This window comes from Bufo bufo, chromosome 9 (assembly GCF_905171765.1).
Source record: "Bufo bufo chromosome 9, aBufBuf1.1, whole genome shotgun sequence".
In the NCBI taxonomy this organism is placed as follows: domain Eukaryota; kingdom Metazoa; phylum Chordata; class Amphibia; order Anura; family Bufonidae; genus Bufo; species Bufo bufo.
Window position 1 is genome coordinate 27,500,055 of NC_053397.1, and position 16,533 is coordinate 27,516,587.

Consider the following 16,533-nt stretch of genomic DNA (forward strand, 5'->3'; position numbering starts at 1 on the left):
TCCTAATGTCATCTCATGGTAAGACCAAATTGGAGAACATTCCTATATTACCTAGAACTCGAAAACAGTTACAAACCAGCTCCAGTGATTATGTATCTTCTTGCAAGAAAGAAACACATCAGATTGTCCTACTTGTGATTGTTAGAACTCTATGTGACATATGCAAAGCATTCCGGGGGCCCGTAAAGTACTGTTCTTAAAATAAGCGCCCTGCTGGGTTCTGCGCATATGGTATACATATGCCGAAATCATCTATACTTCTCCGCTGTGCGTACCTGGAACACAAAATTGAAATGTTCTGTTATTTTCAAGAAAACACATTTTTTTATTAGCTTTGTCAGACACAATGTAAACACATACGGATATTTTTGCGTATGTAGAGCTTTTACCCAGGAAAAAAAAAAAGGTCATACGGTGACATTTTAATACAAAGTCCTGTTTTTAACTAAATTCGCTCTCTGGCTTAGGAGATTGATGAAAGGTCTCAATGTGGTGAAATTGCTGTTGTTATTTTTCCTAGTACCCGGTTTGCTTTAATGTATAGGAAATTCTACCTCAGTTATGCCGAAAAGTAATGAGGAACATATTCTCCTGCCTCGCATTGCCTTTGAGAGCATAGCCCCAGGTATGACCCGAATTGCAGAATTCGGTAGGAGCGAATGGAAACTGGAGAGACAACTGGGACGACTGGGATCACTATTTCTTTCCATGCGTTCGTTGACAGCCACAACACTATCACGAGAGGTTCGTGTAAAGTCACCTGTCTAGACCCTAAAAATGTCTACTTGTTTCCAGAAACGCGAGTTCATGTGAGCTGCAGTACCTAAAACAGCCAGTGGACAAAAGTGGTGCTGTTTCTGAAAAAAAAAATGAAAAAATGCAGGGTCCTTTTTTAAAAAAAATCTAATAGGCCCTTTTAACTAGCGTAATTCCCTTTAAAGGGGTTGTGCCAAGAAAAATATTCTAATTTTTTTTTTAAACCAGCACCCGGATCGGAATACTAAGTATTATTTAATATAATTTAATACAATTAAAATGTAGTATAGCCATTGAGCTAGTCAATAAAACATATGTGTATGCCACCTGCTGTTTGTTCTTTTCCTTATTTCTTGTCAACGGCGCCTACGGTGGTCGCACATGCTCAGTTTAAATCTTTAACTGTTAGGCCCCTTGCAGACCAGCGTGAGCGGAATAGGTCCGGATGCGTTCAGTGAAAAATGCGCGATTTCGCAGGCAAGTTCATTCAGTTTTGCCTGAAATCACGTTCAGTTTTTATCGCGCAGGTGCAATGCGATTTAATGCGTTTTGCACGAGCGTGATAAAAAACTGTAGGTATACAAACAACATCTCTTAGCAACCCTCCGTGAAAAACGCACTTGCTTGCGGAGGCAATGCGATTTTCACGCAGCCCTATTCTCTTCTATGGGGCCAGCGATGCGTGAAAATCGCAGAATATAGAACATGCTGCGATTTTCAGGCAACGCACAAGTGATGCGTGAAAACCAACGCTCATGTGCACAGACCCATTGAAATGAATTGGTCCGGATTCAGTGCGGTCGCAATGCTTTCCCATCATGCATTGCACCCGCGCGGAATACTCGCTCGTGTAAAAAAAGCCTTACTGTCTGTTAGAAGTTGTGGCAGTTACAGAGAAAGAGCTACAGCAGAAAGGGCACACCCCTGAGCCGCCAGCCTGAAATAAATCTAGCAGAGCCATGAATGTGGAGATCTCTGGATCCATGTGAGGTACAGGAGATTGTCATGCACTATATGATGGCAGATTTTCATTCTTTACCTTAGGCCTCATGCACACGAACTTCTATTCTTTCCGTGTCCGTTCCTTTTTTTTTTTTTGCGGACCGTATACGGAACCATTAATTTCAATGGGTGCGCATTCCGTTTCCGTATGTCCGTATTTCCGTTCCACAAAAAAATAGAACATGTCCTATTATTGCCTGCATTACGGACAAGGATAGGACTGTTCTATTAGGGGCCAGCTGTTCCGTTCCGCAAAATACGAAATGCACACGGACGTCATCCGTATTTTTTGCGGCTCCATTTTTTGCAGACCGCAAAATACATACTGTTGTGTGCATGAGACCTTAATCATGGGATAACCCCTTTAGGGTCCATTCACACGTCCGTATGTGGACACCGGCCAAGTGCGTTCGGCATTTTGCGGACTGCACATCGCCGGCACTATAATAGAAAATGCCAATTCTTGTCCGCTATTGCGGACAAGAATAGGACATGTTTATTTTTGGTATTTTTTTGCAGAGCCGCGGAACGGAGGTGCAGATGCGGAAAGCACACTGTGTGCTGTCCGCATCTTTTGCGGCCCCACGTCCGTGGACGTGTGAATGTACCCTTAGGCCTCTTGCACATGACCGTATGTATTTTGCGGTCCGCAAAAAACGGATCCGCAAAAAATATAGATGACATCCCTGTGCATTCCGTATTTTGTGCAACGGAACAGCTGGCCCCTAATAGAACAGTCCTATCTTTGTCCGTAATGGGACATGTTCTATTTTTTTGCGGAACGGAAATACGGAAACGGAATGCACACTGAGTAAATTCCATTCCGTTTTTTGCGGACCCATTGAAGTGAATGGTTCCGCATACGGTTCGCAAAAAAAACGGAACGGACACGGAAAGAAAATACGTTCACGGACAGCACGCGTCCCCATTCATTTTATTGTGTGTATTAAGACATCAGTGTTATAGCACGGTCCGTCGGTCTGTGTTTTTAGCACGGACGCATGCTCTATTTTGTCAGTGTTCACGGATCCATCACGTCCATTATAGTCTATGGGTCTGTGAAAACCACGGATGCAACACGGATGCCATCCATGTTTCACGGATCATTAGAAAGAGATGCTTTGAAAATTATTTTTCAGCTGTTCAGTGTCAGTGAAACACAGATGGCACACGGACAGCAAAAAATGGACACACGGACCCAACACGGATCCTTCACGGACTGCTTCACGGATGCATCACTGACCACCTGCTCACGGATTTGAGCACGGACGTGTGAATGAGGCTTTAGTCTAGGTCATGTGATGTTGCATTCATCGATCACAAGGACTAGGTGCAGCTCAGCTCCATTGAAGTGAATGGGGCTGAGCTGCGATACCAAGCACAGCCACTATACAATGGACGGCGCTGTGCTTGGCTAGCAGCGAGAAGGCCGCAGCGCTACTGCAAGTGTCGGTGCCTTCTCAAACAACTGATCGGCGGGGGTCCAGGGGTCGTAAATCTCTATCGGTCAGAAAATTATCACCTATCCAGAGGATACGTCATCAATAGTAAATTCTCTGAAAATCCTTTTAAATATATGGATGACTTGGGTCTGCCGTATGGAGGCTGCTCTTGCTTAGTAGTTTTTAGTTCTAGGTCATAGGGGGGATCCAAAGTGGAGGATCCCCTTCTCTGACGTCTATATGCTGTTATAGGTCATAATTTAAGAGGTTATCTTTGGTGCCTAATTTCTGTACATTTTAAATAATTACACGAACGTATTTTGTTTCCGTGTCCGTTCCGTTTATTTTGCAGATAGGATGCGGACCTATTCATTTCAATGGGTCCGCAAAAAATGCGGACAGCACACCGTGTGCTATCCGCATCCGTATGCCCTTTCCGTAGCCCCGCAAAGAAAATAGAGCATGTCCTATTCTTGTCCGTTTTAGGCATTGTTACAATGGATACGCAAACAAAAACAGATGGCATACGGATGCCATCCGTTTTTTTTTTTATTTGCGGACCGCAAAACACATACGGTTGTGTGCATGTAGCCTAAAGCAGAAATTCTCTCTGCATTCAGTTTGCAGCCCCTTGTGATTTTGCTCGCTTACAAATCTATTTCCTTTGATTATGAGGAAACAATAGATAACCATAAAAAGAAACCTATTGTACAGTATATAGCAAAAAGCGAAATGTATTGTCTTGGAAGACCTATAGTGTATGGAACGGGACACTGAGGAGCAACACAGATACTTTGTAAGATTAGGAGAACCTTTCTCTCTTTATAAAGACAGTAACTAGGACTATTACACTGTAGTCTGGCTGTAGAGAGGTCCCAGGATCCTGGGTATAAAGGCTTTATTGACCTGTGCCTTAAACGACCACGAACTAAAAAGACAATGGGACTCGTTTCAGGAGATTAGTAAAATGAAAGACATTTGAATAATTGAAGTGGAATACAGAAGTAGCAAATGATAATCATTCATTCAGTCTTGTTAACATGGCATCTACTTATGAAGGCTAATTAGCAAGTGACACTAGAGTCACTTGCTAATTATCTCTCAAGCACTATGTTAAAGGTGTTTTTGCTCATAGCAAATTAAAGCTAGAAAGATTTGCCATATCACTTAGGCCTCTTGCACACGACCGTATGTATTTTTCTGTATTTTGCAGTCCGTATTTCACGGATCCGTTGTTCCTTTTTTTGTTTCTGTTGTGTTTCCGTTTCCGTTCAGTATTTCCGCAAAAACATCTCCATATGGTTTCCGTATGCGATCCGTTTTTTGCGGATCGCAAACAGAAACATAAAATTTGAAATGATTACTGTAATGTACTGTAATGTTTGTAAACAGTAAACGCATGGGCAAAGTGGGCATGGATCCGCAAAATACGGATGACATACGGATGTGTTCTGTAAGCAATTCCGTATTTTTTGCAGACCCATTGACTTGAATGGAGCAATTTGCGGGCAATAATAGGACAAGTTCTATCTTTTAGCGGAACGGATATACGGAAATACGGAAACGGAATGCATACGGTGTACATTCAGTTTTTTTTGCGGAACCATTGAAATTATTGGTTCTGCATACAGACCGCAAACGTAACCGGCAAAAACGTAACGGAAACGGAAAAAATAAACGTTTGTGTGCAAGAGGCCTTAATTACAACGTGCATGGGTCAGAAAATACCATGCAGCAAATCAATGCATTTCACCTTTTATAGCCTCCATCCTGGCAAGGAAAACTCCACTCTCCTCATTTAGGGCTCATGCACGCGACCGTGCAGTTTTTTGCGGTCCGCTAATTGCGGATCTGCAAAACACGGATGCCGCCCGTAATTTGCGGAACAGAACAGGAGGCCCATTATAGAAATGCCTATTCTTGTCCGCAAAACGGACAAGAATAGGACATGCCTCATAATTTTTGCGGGGCCACGGAACGGATTAACGTCAGGTAAAGGAAGTAAGAAGAATATTGTGCGCAAGACATTAACCTACACTATATGTGTAAACCAGGATAAGGGTCAGACTGTGTGGTATGGATGAAATATATAAGTGGACGGACTGGAAGGAAGGCAATAAAAGGTAGAAGGAGAAGAGAAGGAATAAAGAGAATGACAGAATGAATAAAGAAAGAGAAGAAACGGAAAGGAAAAAAGGAAAGAAGAGAAAATGGAAGGAAGAAATGAATAAAGAGGAGATATTAAAGGAAATGGAAAGAAGGAATGAAGAGAAAAACAGAAAGTAAGGAACAAGAGATGAGAAGGAAGCGAATAAAAAAAATAAGGAAAGAAGGGAAAATCAAGAAATAAGGAAGGGAAGAAAAAAGGACAGAAGGAAGGAATGAGGAAAGAAGCAAAGGAGAGATGGAAGAGAAGAGAAGGTAGGAAGCAATGAATGAAGGAGAGAACAGAAGGAAGAAAGAGGAGCAGGGGAAAACAGGAAAAGAAAGTGAACGATGGAAGGAATGAAGAAAGAGAAGTAAGAAATGAAAGAAAAGCAAAGAAGGAAGAAAAGGAGGAAAGAAAGGAGAGAGAAAACAACAGAACATCAACAAATATCATGAATATTACATGCAGATAACAATATATGTCATCCGTCTCCCACTCTAGCACATCACTTTGCTGTCAATACTTCAGTCTTCTTCGAGACCTGAAAATGGTGATAAACAGCTCAATTTAGGGGAAAACTTCTGCTGCTTCTCCATCACGTTAACTTCTGCAACAAATTAGGTATCTCCTATGGTGTCCATCTGTTCCTGAGGACAGTCGGCCTTTGTTACACGCCATGGTTTATGCTCCTGTATATACTCCTGCGTATTTGCTTGCTGTTTAGAAGGTGCATTCATGCCGATATTTTTTTTTTGTTACAACTGTGCAGTATTCCCTTAACTTTCAGGTTTGGTGGGATCCCAGAGGTCAGACCCCCGCCGATCTTAAAGTGACGCCATATCCTAGTGATACTTTATAAGATGGTAATACCCCTCCATAGCCTATCTCCACTTGCTACATGGTACCTCTTCTAAGCCCCTCTCATTATACAGATATACAGTGCATTACAAGATTTTCTTAATGCCTTCTTAGGCTTCCTGTTGCCCGAGTGTGACTGACCTAAATAAGGCTGTATAATATGTAAAGGAAGTCTCCTGCGGAGCTGATAGAAATTCTTGTGACCACTTCTGTGCATGTAGCTATATGCATTGAAATGGTGGTCATCCAAACAGGAAGTCATGTGTTTGCTAGGGAACCTATCACCACAGTCTACAAGAGTGGTGAAACTAGAAGTGACTGGGCTCCACAGCAAATTTTTGAATGCCCCCTCCCCCCCCCCCCCCCCCCCCCCAGGAACTCCTCTTTCCGTGAAACCCCCACTCCTGCAGCTAGTCAAGACCAGGCTCCTTCCATTTTCTACACATATATACTGTATGTCATGTCGGTGTATATAGTGTCACTGTATATAATGTCAATGTATAAAACTGTTGAGGAAGCCATGATAATAAAATCTATCAGTTCTTCTCCCAGACGGACCCCTTCTCAGCTTAGGCCCGCAGTAGCCACCTCCTCTGCTTCCACTCTAGCTATGCCACAGGTCTACAGAATACTTTAAAGAGGTTCTCTGGGAATTAAGAAAATGAAAATACTTAAATATTACTTTATTATAAATATATTACCAAATACCTCTCATTAGTTATAATGGTTCGTTTTGTCTGGGGAGCAATCATTAGGTGAAATAAAATGGCCGCCGTCCTATTGGTACACACAAAACCTGTCCTAATCACACAGCAGGACAAGTTACTTCACAACACTGAGCTAAAGAGCTGCCTCATCCTCCTCTCTGCTCTGCTTGTCAGGGATTATAATACTAAATACAGCTGATAAGATCTTCAGCTGAATCTCTGTAGGAATGGAGCTCATGAGACATGAAATACAGAGAGGACGGACAGGACAGACTGTGGTAATGTGTTGCTATGGTAATGGAGACTGCATACAAGAGCTGCTGCTCATTATCCACATCCCCACCTCCTCTCTGTACTTCATTTCTCTTCATGAACTCCATGAACTCTTCATGTACTTCATGAACTTCCGACAGAGACGCAGTTGAAGATCATATTAAACTGTATTCAGGATGATAATCCATGACAAGCAGAGCAGAGAGGAGGATGAGGCAGCTCTTTAGCTCAGTGTTGTGAAGTACCTTGTCCTCCTGCATGATTAGGACAGGTTTTGTGTGTCCTAATAGGACGGCGGCCATTTTATTTCCAATGATGATTGCTCTCCAGACAAAACGAACCATTATAACTAATGAAAGGTATTTGGGAATATATTTATAATAAAGTCATATTTAAGAATTTTCATTTTCTTAGTTCCCAGAGAACCTCTTTAAGGGGGGGGATCCAAGAGGACAATTAAACATACACAGTATTACACAGTATGTAATGTTGGGTATAATATACTTTATGTATTCAGTTTAGACACTAGTCTTTCTAAAAACTACTTCAATTCAAAAAATGGATGCCTCAATTGTTTCTTATTGTAGATCTATTATATTAGAGTCGTGGACAGAAGCCAACCAACTAAAATGGGTTCCAATGGTCCTTAAGTTTTTCTGTAGACATCTATTGTCATGTCCACTTATCTCCATTGAGGTCTGAACCAAAGTAATATGGTCTCCAGTTCCAACATTTGTGACCAGCAGAATGTCTATGACCGCCCTGCACATGTTATATATTGCTGTGTAGGCCAATAATTGCTCACACAATTGTAGGAGCAGAAGGTTACCCCTCCTCCCCCATAGATGGGATATCTAGGATGCTATTAGATTTGATTTATAATTGTTCCTCTCGCATCACTTCCCAGTATATTTAATGATTACTAAGACAGTCTCTCTGTGACCACCCTGACCTATCCAATTATATTTGATCTCTGAGAACATTGTATTTGCCTAGCCAATGATGCAGCTTACTGACCATACCAAATAGCATTCTTCCAGTGATAAAAGCACAGCAGTTAGTATGGGCGGCAGTGTCAAGAACCGGAGGCCAGCTCTGTGATCGGGGCCTCTGTCTCCCTTTTCCCCTTTGATGTTTTTATTCCCTGTTGAAATAAAAAAAACAACAAAAAAACATGACATTATCTGGGAAAATTTACCGGCATCTTAATTTTTGGAGCAGCGTATGATCAACCCGCGTGTTGATAGGCGGAGCGAAATGCGCTGTGCTGTTTGAGAGGCCGGCATTACGAGCAGCTGTCATGTTTAATCTCGCTCATTGTGCAGAGTTCTTTTGATTCTAACATCATGGAGGAGTCTTATAAGGAATCAAAGTGAACGTGTCAGAATGCCACAAGTGGTCAAGACCAAGAGTGCTCACTGAACCTGTGAAGGAAGGCTGAATAGGCTATGAATAGGACAACGCATGACATTTTGTTTGTGGAGCGCGGATATTTTTGTGAGATAGTCCTCACTGTGCCTACAAAAATGAAATGAAACAAAAGCTTAGAAAGAGCATTGCAAGTCATGTTGTTTTTGGAGAATTAACCGTTTGTTCAAATTTTTTTTTTAGAAAATGGCTCAAAAATGACAGTTTCCTTCTTATAGGGGCCCTGTAGGGATTTTTACAGAATCAAAACTTATCACCTATTAAGAGGATAGATGATGTGTCTGATTGCTGAAGGTCCAACCACTGGGACCCCAACTGATCCAAGAATGGGGGGGGGGGGGAATCCTGTGTCCCCTGTTAAGTATGTGCACTGGTGCTCCATTGGAACTCCATTCTATAGGACTGCCTGAGATAGCTGAATATAGTCCCGGCAATCCTGCACATGCTTGGCCACAGCTCCAATCATGAGGGGGCAGTTCTCGTGATTGTGAGGTTCAGCAGTGGAGCCCCACAGAGATCAGATACATATCACCTATCCAATAGGATAGTTGGTAAGTGTTGATTCTAAGAAAATCCCTTTAAAGGCTATGGACACATTCTGGGTAATATTTTATGTGATTGCATTTTACTTATTTTGTGCTAAACATTGTTTTTTTCAATTGGTCTTTATTAAAAATTTTCAGTCATTTTTGAGATACAGGGGTTAGAAATCAGTCTGTCTGCAGAGTATTATTTCTCAGTCCCACCTGACCTCATAAACACTTATTTAAGCCTAATTCCTATCAGTTTGATAAGAGTTTAGCGCTAATGAGTGTCTATGAGGTCAGGAGATCAGAGATAAGGCTTTACATAAGCAGTCAGCTGACGGGACTGTAGAGTGATGCTCTTCAAACAGACTGTTTTTTAACCCCTTTACTCAAAAACGGCTGAAAACTTTTAATAAAGAATTGAAAACATTTTTTTTAGCCCAAAATTAGTAAAATAAAATCATAAAATAAGTTGCCCTGAAAGTGTCTATAGCTTTTAAACCTAAACTATACACCACCTAGATAAGTACAACAAGAATATAAGATATGCTCGTAATAGCAGGCTTATATATAGTGGGTACTTGAGATATGTGTTAGGGGGACATGTTGCGGACCCTCTTCCTCCAGCCATATCATTGAAGAACACTGATAACAGAGTAGACTACATGTAACTGCTTCTGGATGGTCAGGTTATCTTACATAATGAATAAACGAACCAAATTCAGGTATCGCAGGTAGTACAGTCATAGATAGAAGTAGTAGATGTCCTACCAACACCAAGATATTGGTCAACTAGATATTGGCCCATCTATGGATGCCTTGTGCCAATCAATGCCAGAGGTTTCAAGGGCTTGTCTACGAGCAGCTTTGCAGTAGTAATTTGTAATTTTCATCTATGGATTTTATTATATTTTATATATGTATTATATTTTTATAGCCATAAAATCAATTAATAACGTATTTTGTTTCTGCTTTCCTTACAGTGCTCTGTGTCCTGCGGGCGTGGGGTGAAGAACAGGGCCGTGTACTGTGTGGCTAAAGATGGCTCCAATGTGGGAAATGAATACTGCAAGCACCTTGCAAAGCCAAACATACAGAAAAAATGTCGAGGGGGCCGGTGCCCAAAGTGGAAAGCAGGAGAGTGGGGAAAAGTAAGTTATACAACTCAAAGCACTTTTTGGTTTCATGCAGTACATAGGTCTTTTTTGGACAAGTGTTGGCTTCTAATTTAGTCCATGTAGATAGCATGGGGGGCACAGTCTCTTTTTGGTGTGGCAAACTGACCAAGTGCCCAAGGCCTCCATTTCCTAGAAGATCATGTGGGCTGGACCCTGAGGAGCTACCTACAAGTGGAGCATATAAACATTCTGCTCCACTGTGTGTTCCCTTAGCCTGAAGAGCCACGGGTCTATGTGTTGGTATTATGTGGACACTGTATGGGAGCATTATTTAGGTATTGTATAGCGGTATTATTTGGACAATAAAAGTTTTTTTTAATTGGGCATTGAATGCTAGCATTGTGTGGCCAATATATGGCAGTGTTATGATGACACTATATGGTAGAACTATTTAGATACTGTATGAAAGTTATTAAGGAGGGAGAGAGAGGGAAAAAGCTTCATAATCCATATGCCCTCCACATGCAGAACCGTCGGCACATGAGGTATAGATAGAAATATACCATGTTCACTGCACTACAAAGCCGGGTGATCTCTGCACTTGTGAGTTAACGCTTCCTTAGAGTTCAGTCGGAATTTTTTTTGACAACTAGATGGATGCCAGGACCTCTAAGATAAAAGAGATAAAACTGAGAAAAAAATGGAGCATGGGAAGTTAGACACAGCAGCTTCAGTTCAGTGAGACCAGGATGCAAAATCAAGAAAAAAACGCATACCTATTACATCAGTATATATCTATTACTATGTTTGGCAGTACAAATCCCAAAATTACTTATATTTATACTCATATTTAAAGGGGTTTTTCTATTAGGACATATGGATGTCATAGGAGGCCTCTGCTCCCAGGGAGGAGAGCCAGTGTAATACCACTTATGTCCTGTGGTGGCCACTGCAGGACAAACAGGCAGATTCCTCCGATCGGCTGATCACCAGCAGGATCTCATTTGTAGGGGGGGGTTACCAATGTAAAGGTATGAAATGCCAATAGGGCAACCCCAAATCCCCATTGCAGGCCCAACCACTGAAACCACACTCCTCCTAAGAATCAGTCTACTTCAGTCCCATCCTTCTTGTAGAAGATTGCAGCAAGCATGCACGCATCGACAATATGCAAAGTGAATGGGGGGGGGGGGGGGTGAACGACTTGTATATCGCGGATCGGTGCTCATTATTGGGGTTGTATAAGAGGAACAAAGAAAGCCTATAGATTCTTATGAATTCGGAGACTTATAAAGATACCACAGGACCCTATAGAAGGCTATGGGTGCCATATTACAGCTCCATACAACTGGGCGGTTTTGTGAATCAGTAAAATACTGGTGTTGACGAGTAATAAAACATGGGCGTCCTCTAAAAGGGGCCTCCTGGAATAGCTCATCCTGCAAATGCGGGTTCATATTTCTGGGCATCCTAGGTCTCTCCTCATATCTCCCCATACAATTATTTGTATCATTAAGTGTGAAATCTGCCCCGGTGCTTTTACTGGCGCTGTAATTGAGGACCCATACTGCGTCCTAATGCTGGAAAAGCACACGGGCTGCTGGATTAATATGACCCCAGTAATTAAGGATGGCAGGAGATTTTCCCAGTCCCTCCAACCAAAAACTCATAACTGTCAGCTCTGGTAATCCCATCCGCAATTACTGGTAATACCTAGAAATGGTTCACATGTGACGGAGCCTCTCTCCTCTATGCTAAACACTTCCAGTAAGGCAAAGTTTATTTGCTCTCACATGTCTTGTCACCCGTAGACACGGAACATCTGCTCCGGATTACACATAAATCCTGGACTGGTGCTCTTCTGTCAAGCTGTTAAAAATCTAATTCAGCCATTTCTTAAAGGACTTGTTCAAGATTAGAGGGTTTTCTTCTTTTTAGAAAGAGCACCACATATTGCAGCTTAGCCCCATTCAGATGAATGGAAATGAACTGTAGTCCCAAGCATGGTCTACAGACAGAGGTTTCTTACAGTTTTTGGCTCCATGTCCCACAAGGGAGCCTGTCCAGCAGTTCATTAGGCCCACCAGAGGAAATGATTCTGAGGGCCACCCTCCAACGATACAGAATATATCATGCCCCTTTAAAGGGAATGTGTCACCTGTAATTTTTTTATGCCGGGTAAGACCAGATAGCGACTCATATGCATTTTTTTTTCTAATCTGTTATTTTCAGATTGTATATATTTTTTTATACTATTTCCTGAACATGATTATGGGGTCAGCCATCTTACCTGAGATGTTGTTAACAGGAGCTGATTCGTTGACTTCTATGGGAGAGTTTTCTAGGCATGCTCTGTGACCTGTGCCGAGGCCAGGAGGGAGTAGATAAGCTGTGATATCACCTATTGTGAATGGCAGGTCCTGTGTTTTCTATATAGAGGTGATATCTGTCATTGTAATCCAATCTGTGATGATAATGAGATGACTGCTGAGATGTGATCTGTACAGACCCAGAAATGGCACCTACTGTTTGGCTTAGTGGCCAGTGCAAAAACTGCAGGATTTAGGGATTTTTTTTTTAACTATAGGTAATGACATGATAAATTAAAAATAACCACCCAAAAAATTAAAAAAATATGTTTTACATCAAAACTTGATGTAAACAATAGGTCTTTTTTCAATAAAATATTCCCTTTAAATTCATTGTAATCTTTGCTGCCATCATCGTGCACACAGCACTGATCATCAATAAAACCTAACTAATTATTTGTGACCATCCAGAAACAGACTCTAGAGACATGTGATTGGCTCCGTTATTATTTTGTCAGATCTGACACTTTGATACTCTGGTGGCCATGTCTAACCTTAGTCGCTCCAGAGTTTACCTACAATCTCAAATCTGTCTAGTTATGCAGTAATTGCAGCGGAGGGGATGTATTTTGTAACCAGGCAAATTTATTTCTGACCCTAGAAAGCTTTGTGGAAGCTATAATTGACGCCACATAGTGGTCTACAAATTTTCCAATAAAGAGATATTGCAAAAAAAAAAAAAATATTGCAAAAAAAAAAAAAGCCTATATTGCATTCTTAGGACAACTTCTAGATTTAGATTCAGTGGTCATTTTGGGTGTTTTAGTAGGAAATTAACTGAATGATTTGTAACTATATATACGGTACTGTAAAATTAAGTTGAGTCACATAATTATGACCACCAGATAATAAGCAAAAAAAAAAAACGCTGTGTGCAGCACAGACAGCAGCTAGACGGCCTGGGAGTGACTCAATAAGTTCCTGGTAGGTTGTCACAGGTATCCAGAGCCATGTTGACTGCAGTGCATCCCCCGGCTGCTGGAGGGTGCGTGGGGGAGGATCCATAGAGCAAACATGACGATCGAGAGGACTTGGAAGTCTTAGGCCTCTTTCACACGGGCGTCGCGTGTGAGGGCCGGACAAGATGCGGGTGCGTTGTGGGAAAATGCACGATTTTTCCACGCGAGTGCAAAGCGAGTGCACGCGCGTGAGAAAAATTGCCATGTTTGGTACCCAGACCCGAACCCGGACTTCTTCACTGAAGTTCGGGCTTGGGTTAGGTGTTCTGTAGATTTTATTATTTTCCCTTATAACATGGTTATAAGGGAAAATAATAGCATTCGTAATACAGAATGCTTACTAAAATGTCCATTGAGGGGTTAAAAATAATAAACAAATTTAACTAACCCCATCCACTTGATCGCGTAGAGGATCTCCTCTTCTTTCTACTTTCTTCAGGACCTGGCTAAAGGACCTTTGATGACGTCACTGGATGGACCATGTGATGAGCGCAGTGACGTCACCACAGGTCCTTTTCATCAAAAAAGAAAGAAGACATGCCAGGCTGAGCGTTAAAGTGGATTCAGGTGAGTTTATGAATTTTTTTTTTTAACCCCTCCATCACTATTTTACTAAGAATTCTGTAATAAAAATGTTATTATTTTCCCGTATAACCATGTTATAAGGGAGAATAATAAAGATCGGGTCCCCACCCCGATCGTCTCCTAGCAACCATGTGTGAAAATCGCACCGCATCCGTACTTGCTTGCGATTTTCACGCAGCCCCATTCACTTCTATGGGGCCTGCGTTGCGTGAAAAAACGCACAATATAGAGCTTGCTGCGATTTTCACGCAACGCACCAGTGATGCGTGAAAATCACCGCTCATCTGCACAGCCCCATTGAAGTGAATGGGTCCGGATTTAGTGCGGGTGCAACGCGCTCACCTCACGCATTGCACCCGCGTGGAATTCTCGCCCGTGTGAAAGGGGCCTTAGTCTTGCTTTTCCAACCAGTGTTGGACAGTTCTAGCCTTGTGACACGTCACAATTAGTGTTGAGCGAACTTCTGTTTTAAGTTCGGCGTCTAAAGTTCGGCTTCCGGTTAGCGGAGAATCCCGATATGGATTCCGAATTCCGTTGTGGTCCGTGGTAGCGGAATCAATAATTGGCCATTATTGATTCCGCTACCACGGACCACAACGGAATTCGGAATCCATATCGGGATTCTCCGCTAACCGGAAGCCGAACTTTAGACGCCGAACTTAAAACAGAAGTTCGCTCAACACTAGTCACAATGTTTTGCTGGAAGATCTCATCTGCCCCACAGAAGACAATCAGCATGTATGTTCTCTGATGTTTCTCCCCTGACACGCTAACGTCCATCCATTTGATGAAGCAGAAGACGCAACTCATCAGAAGGGCAATTCTCTGCCAATCAGCGGAGGTCCGATTCCGATACTGCAGCCACAATTAAAGCCTTTTCTGACGATGCAACTTCTTTGGCAGAGGCTGTGTATCATGTATATAATAATATATGATAATAATATGTATTATATACAGCATTAGAACATTTTCTATATTAACTTGTCTACCAATCTGTCCACAACAGAAACATATGGCAAAAAATGTGTCTGATTTATCGTTACTTCCCACAATTATTACTCCCAGATACCGACAAATCTCACACAATGCCTTTTCTAAGCTCTGTGATTGACTGCCAGAAATGCTGCGAGAGGGAGGGAGGAGGTTACTCTGTATGTTACACATAGTGTTAAACAGGCTTTAGATATTAGATCAAATTTCCCAAATCTTCATGTCCAGAGGATAGGCCATAAGTGTCTGAAGAGAACAGGGTGCATGGTCGGCACGGCTGCATCTCCATTCAGTGTTCACCACCATCTCTCTGCCGATCAGGAGTCAGGGGGCCTCCTTTCTTGGCATATCCCTTGGGTTTGTCAATAATGTCTAAGAGGGAACACTCCTAAAATGTTTATAACTGCAATGTGAGACCCTTCAGGAGACTCTCATGGGGTTGGAAAGCTCACCCACTATATGGGCCCGAAGGAGGAGGAATGCCTTGGTTTATAATAGAGTCCTTAATTCACAGTTTACATGAGAGAAGAGAAAGGAAGCATGTGTTTGATAGTACACTGCCCGACATGTTCAAATATTTAGTATATTATGGCAGCATTGCATTTGTTGTCAATTATATTATCTGGGATTACTAGGACATATGGGCCCCACTAAGATAAAACAGATGAAAGTGAACAAGTCTAGGAGGAGATCGGGAGCGAGGGGCTCGGAGGTACAAGAAAAGATGGTGACTGAGTGATCAGTATGGATAAGGGTAATATACAACCAGGCTTTACAGAGCTTTTGGTAATTATGTCATTTGTTAGGCCAATTACATATGACGATTGATGAGCTGTCTTCTAGGCACCAGCAGAAAAGACATAAAAAGTCCCCGCAGATGCAGTATATCCATGACATATGGATGCCTTCATATTATAGATCACTTTACTTAGAATTTAATGGGCAAAACTGCTGAAAGTAGCACAGATAAGCACATATCGCTTGCCCTGATATAGCATCATAGGCTAACGTTGGCTCTATATCATGCATGGAAAAATGGTGAAATAATGTGGATGAATGGAATATGCTTAAAAGTGGCCTCTATCTGTGCTCGGAAATTCTGGAAGACGACGCATACATATTCCTTCCATTAGAACTGCCTAGAACGGTAAAGACTGCAGGAGGTTTAGGTGCAGCAGCTATTATGCGGTGATTCCAGCCTTAAAGGGGTTGTCTAGTATTTTAATATTGGTGGCCTATCCTCAGGATTGGCCATCCATATTAGGTTGACGGAGGTCCGACATCTGTCATCTGTTAGGGTCTACCTCCGGTGCCAGAACCACACATGCCCGTCCATTGTGTAGTGGACGGAGCCGGTGACTGGAGCTCTG

The 16,533-nt window shown here is 42.1% G+C and overlaps 1 protein-coding gene across 3 annotated transcripts in view; it reads left to right on the plus strand.

Moving 5' to 3' along the window:
• Positions 1 to 16,533, plus strand: part of ADAMTS9 (ADAM metallopeptidase with thrombospondin type 1 motif 9) — a 221,078-nt gene that overhangs the window by 152,270 nt on the left and 52,275 nt on the right. For all 3 annotated transcript variants that reach the window (XM_040406600.1, XM_040406599.1, XM_040406602.1), the window contains exon 29: positions 10,126 to 10,293. In XM_040406600.1, the coding sequence (XP_040262534.1) occupies positions 10,126 to 10,293 (168 nt within the window). The remainder of the gene's footprint in view (positions 1 to 10,125; positions 10,294 to 16,533) is intronic.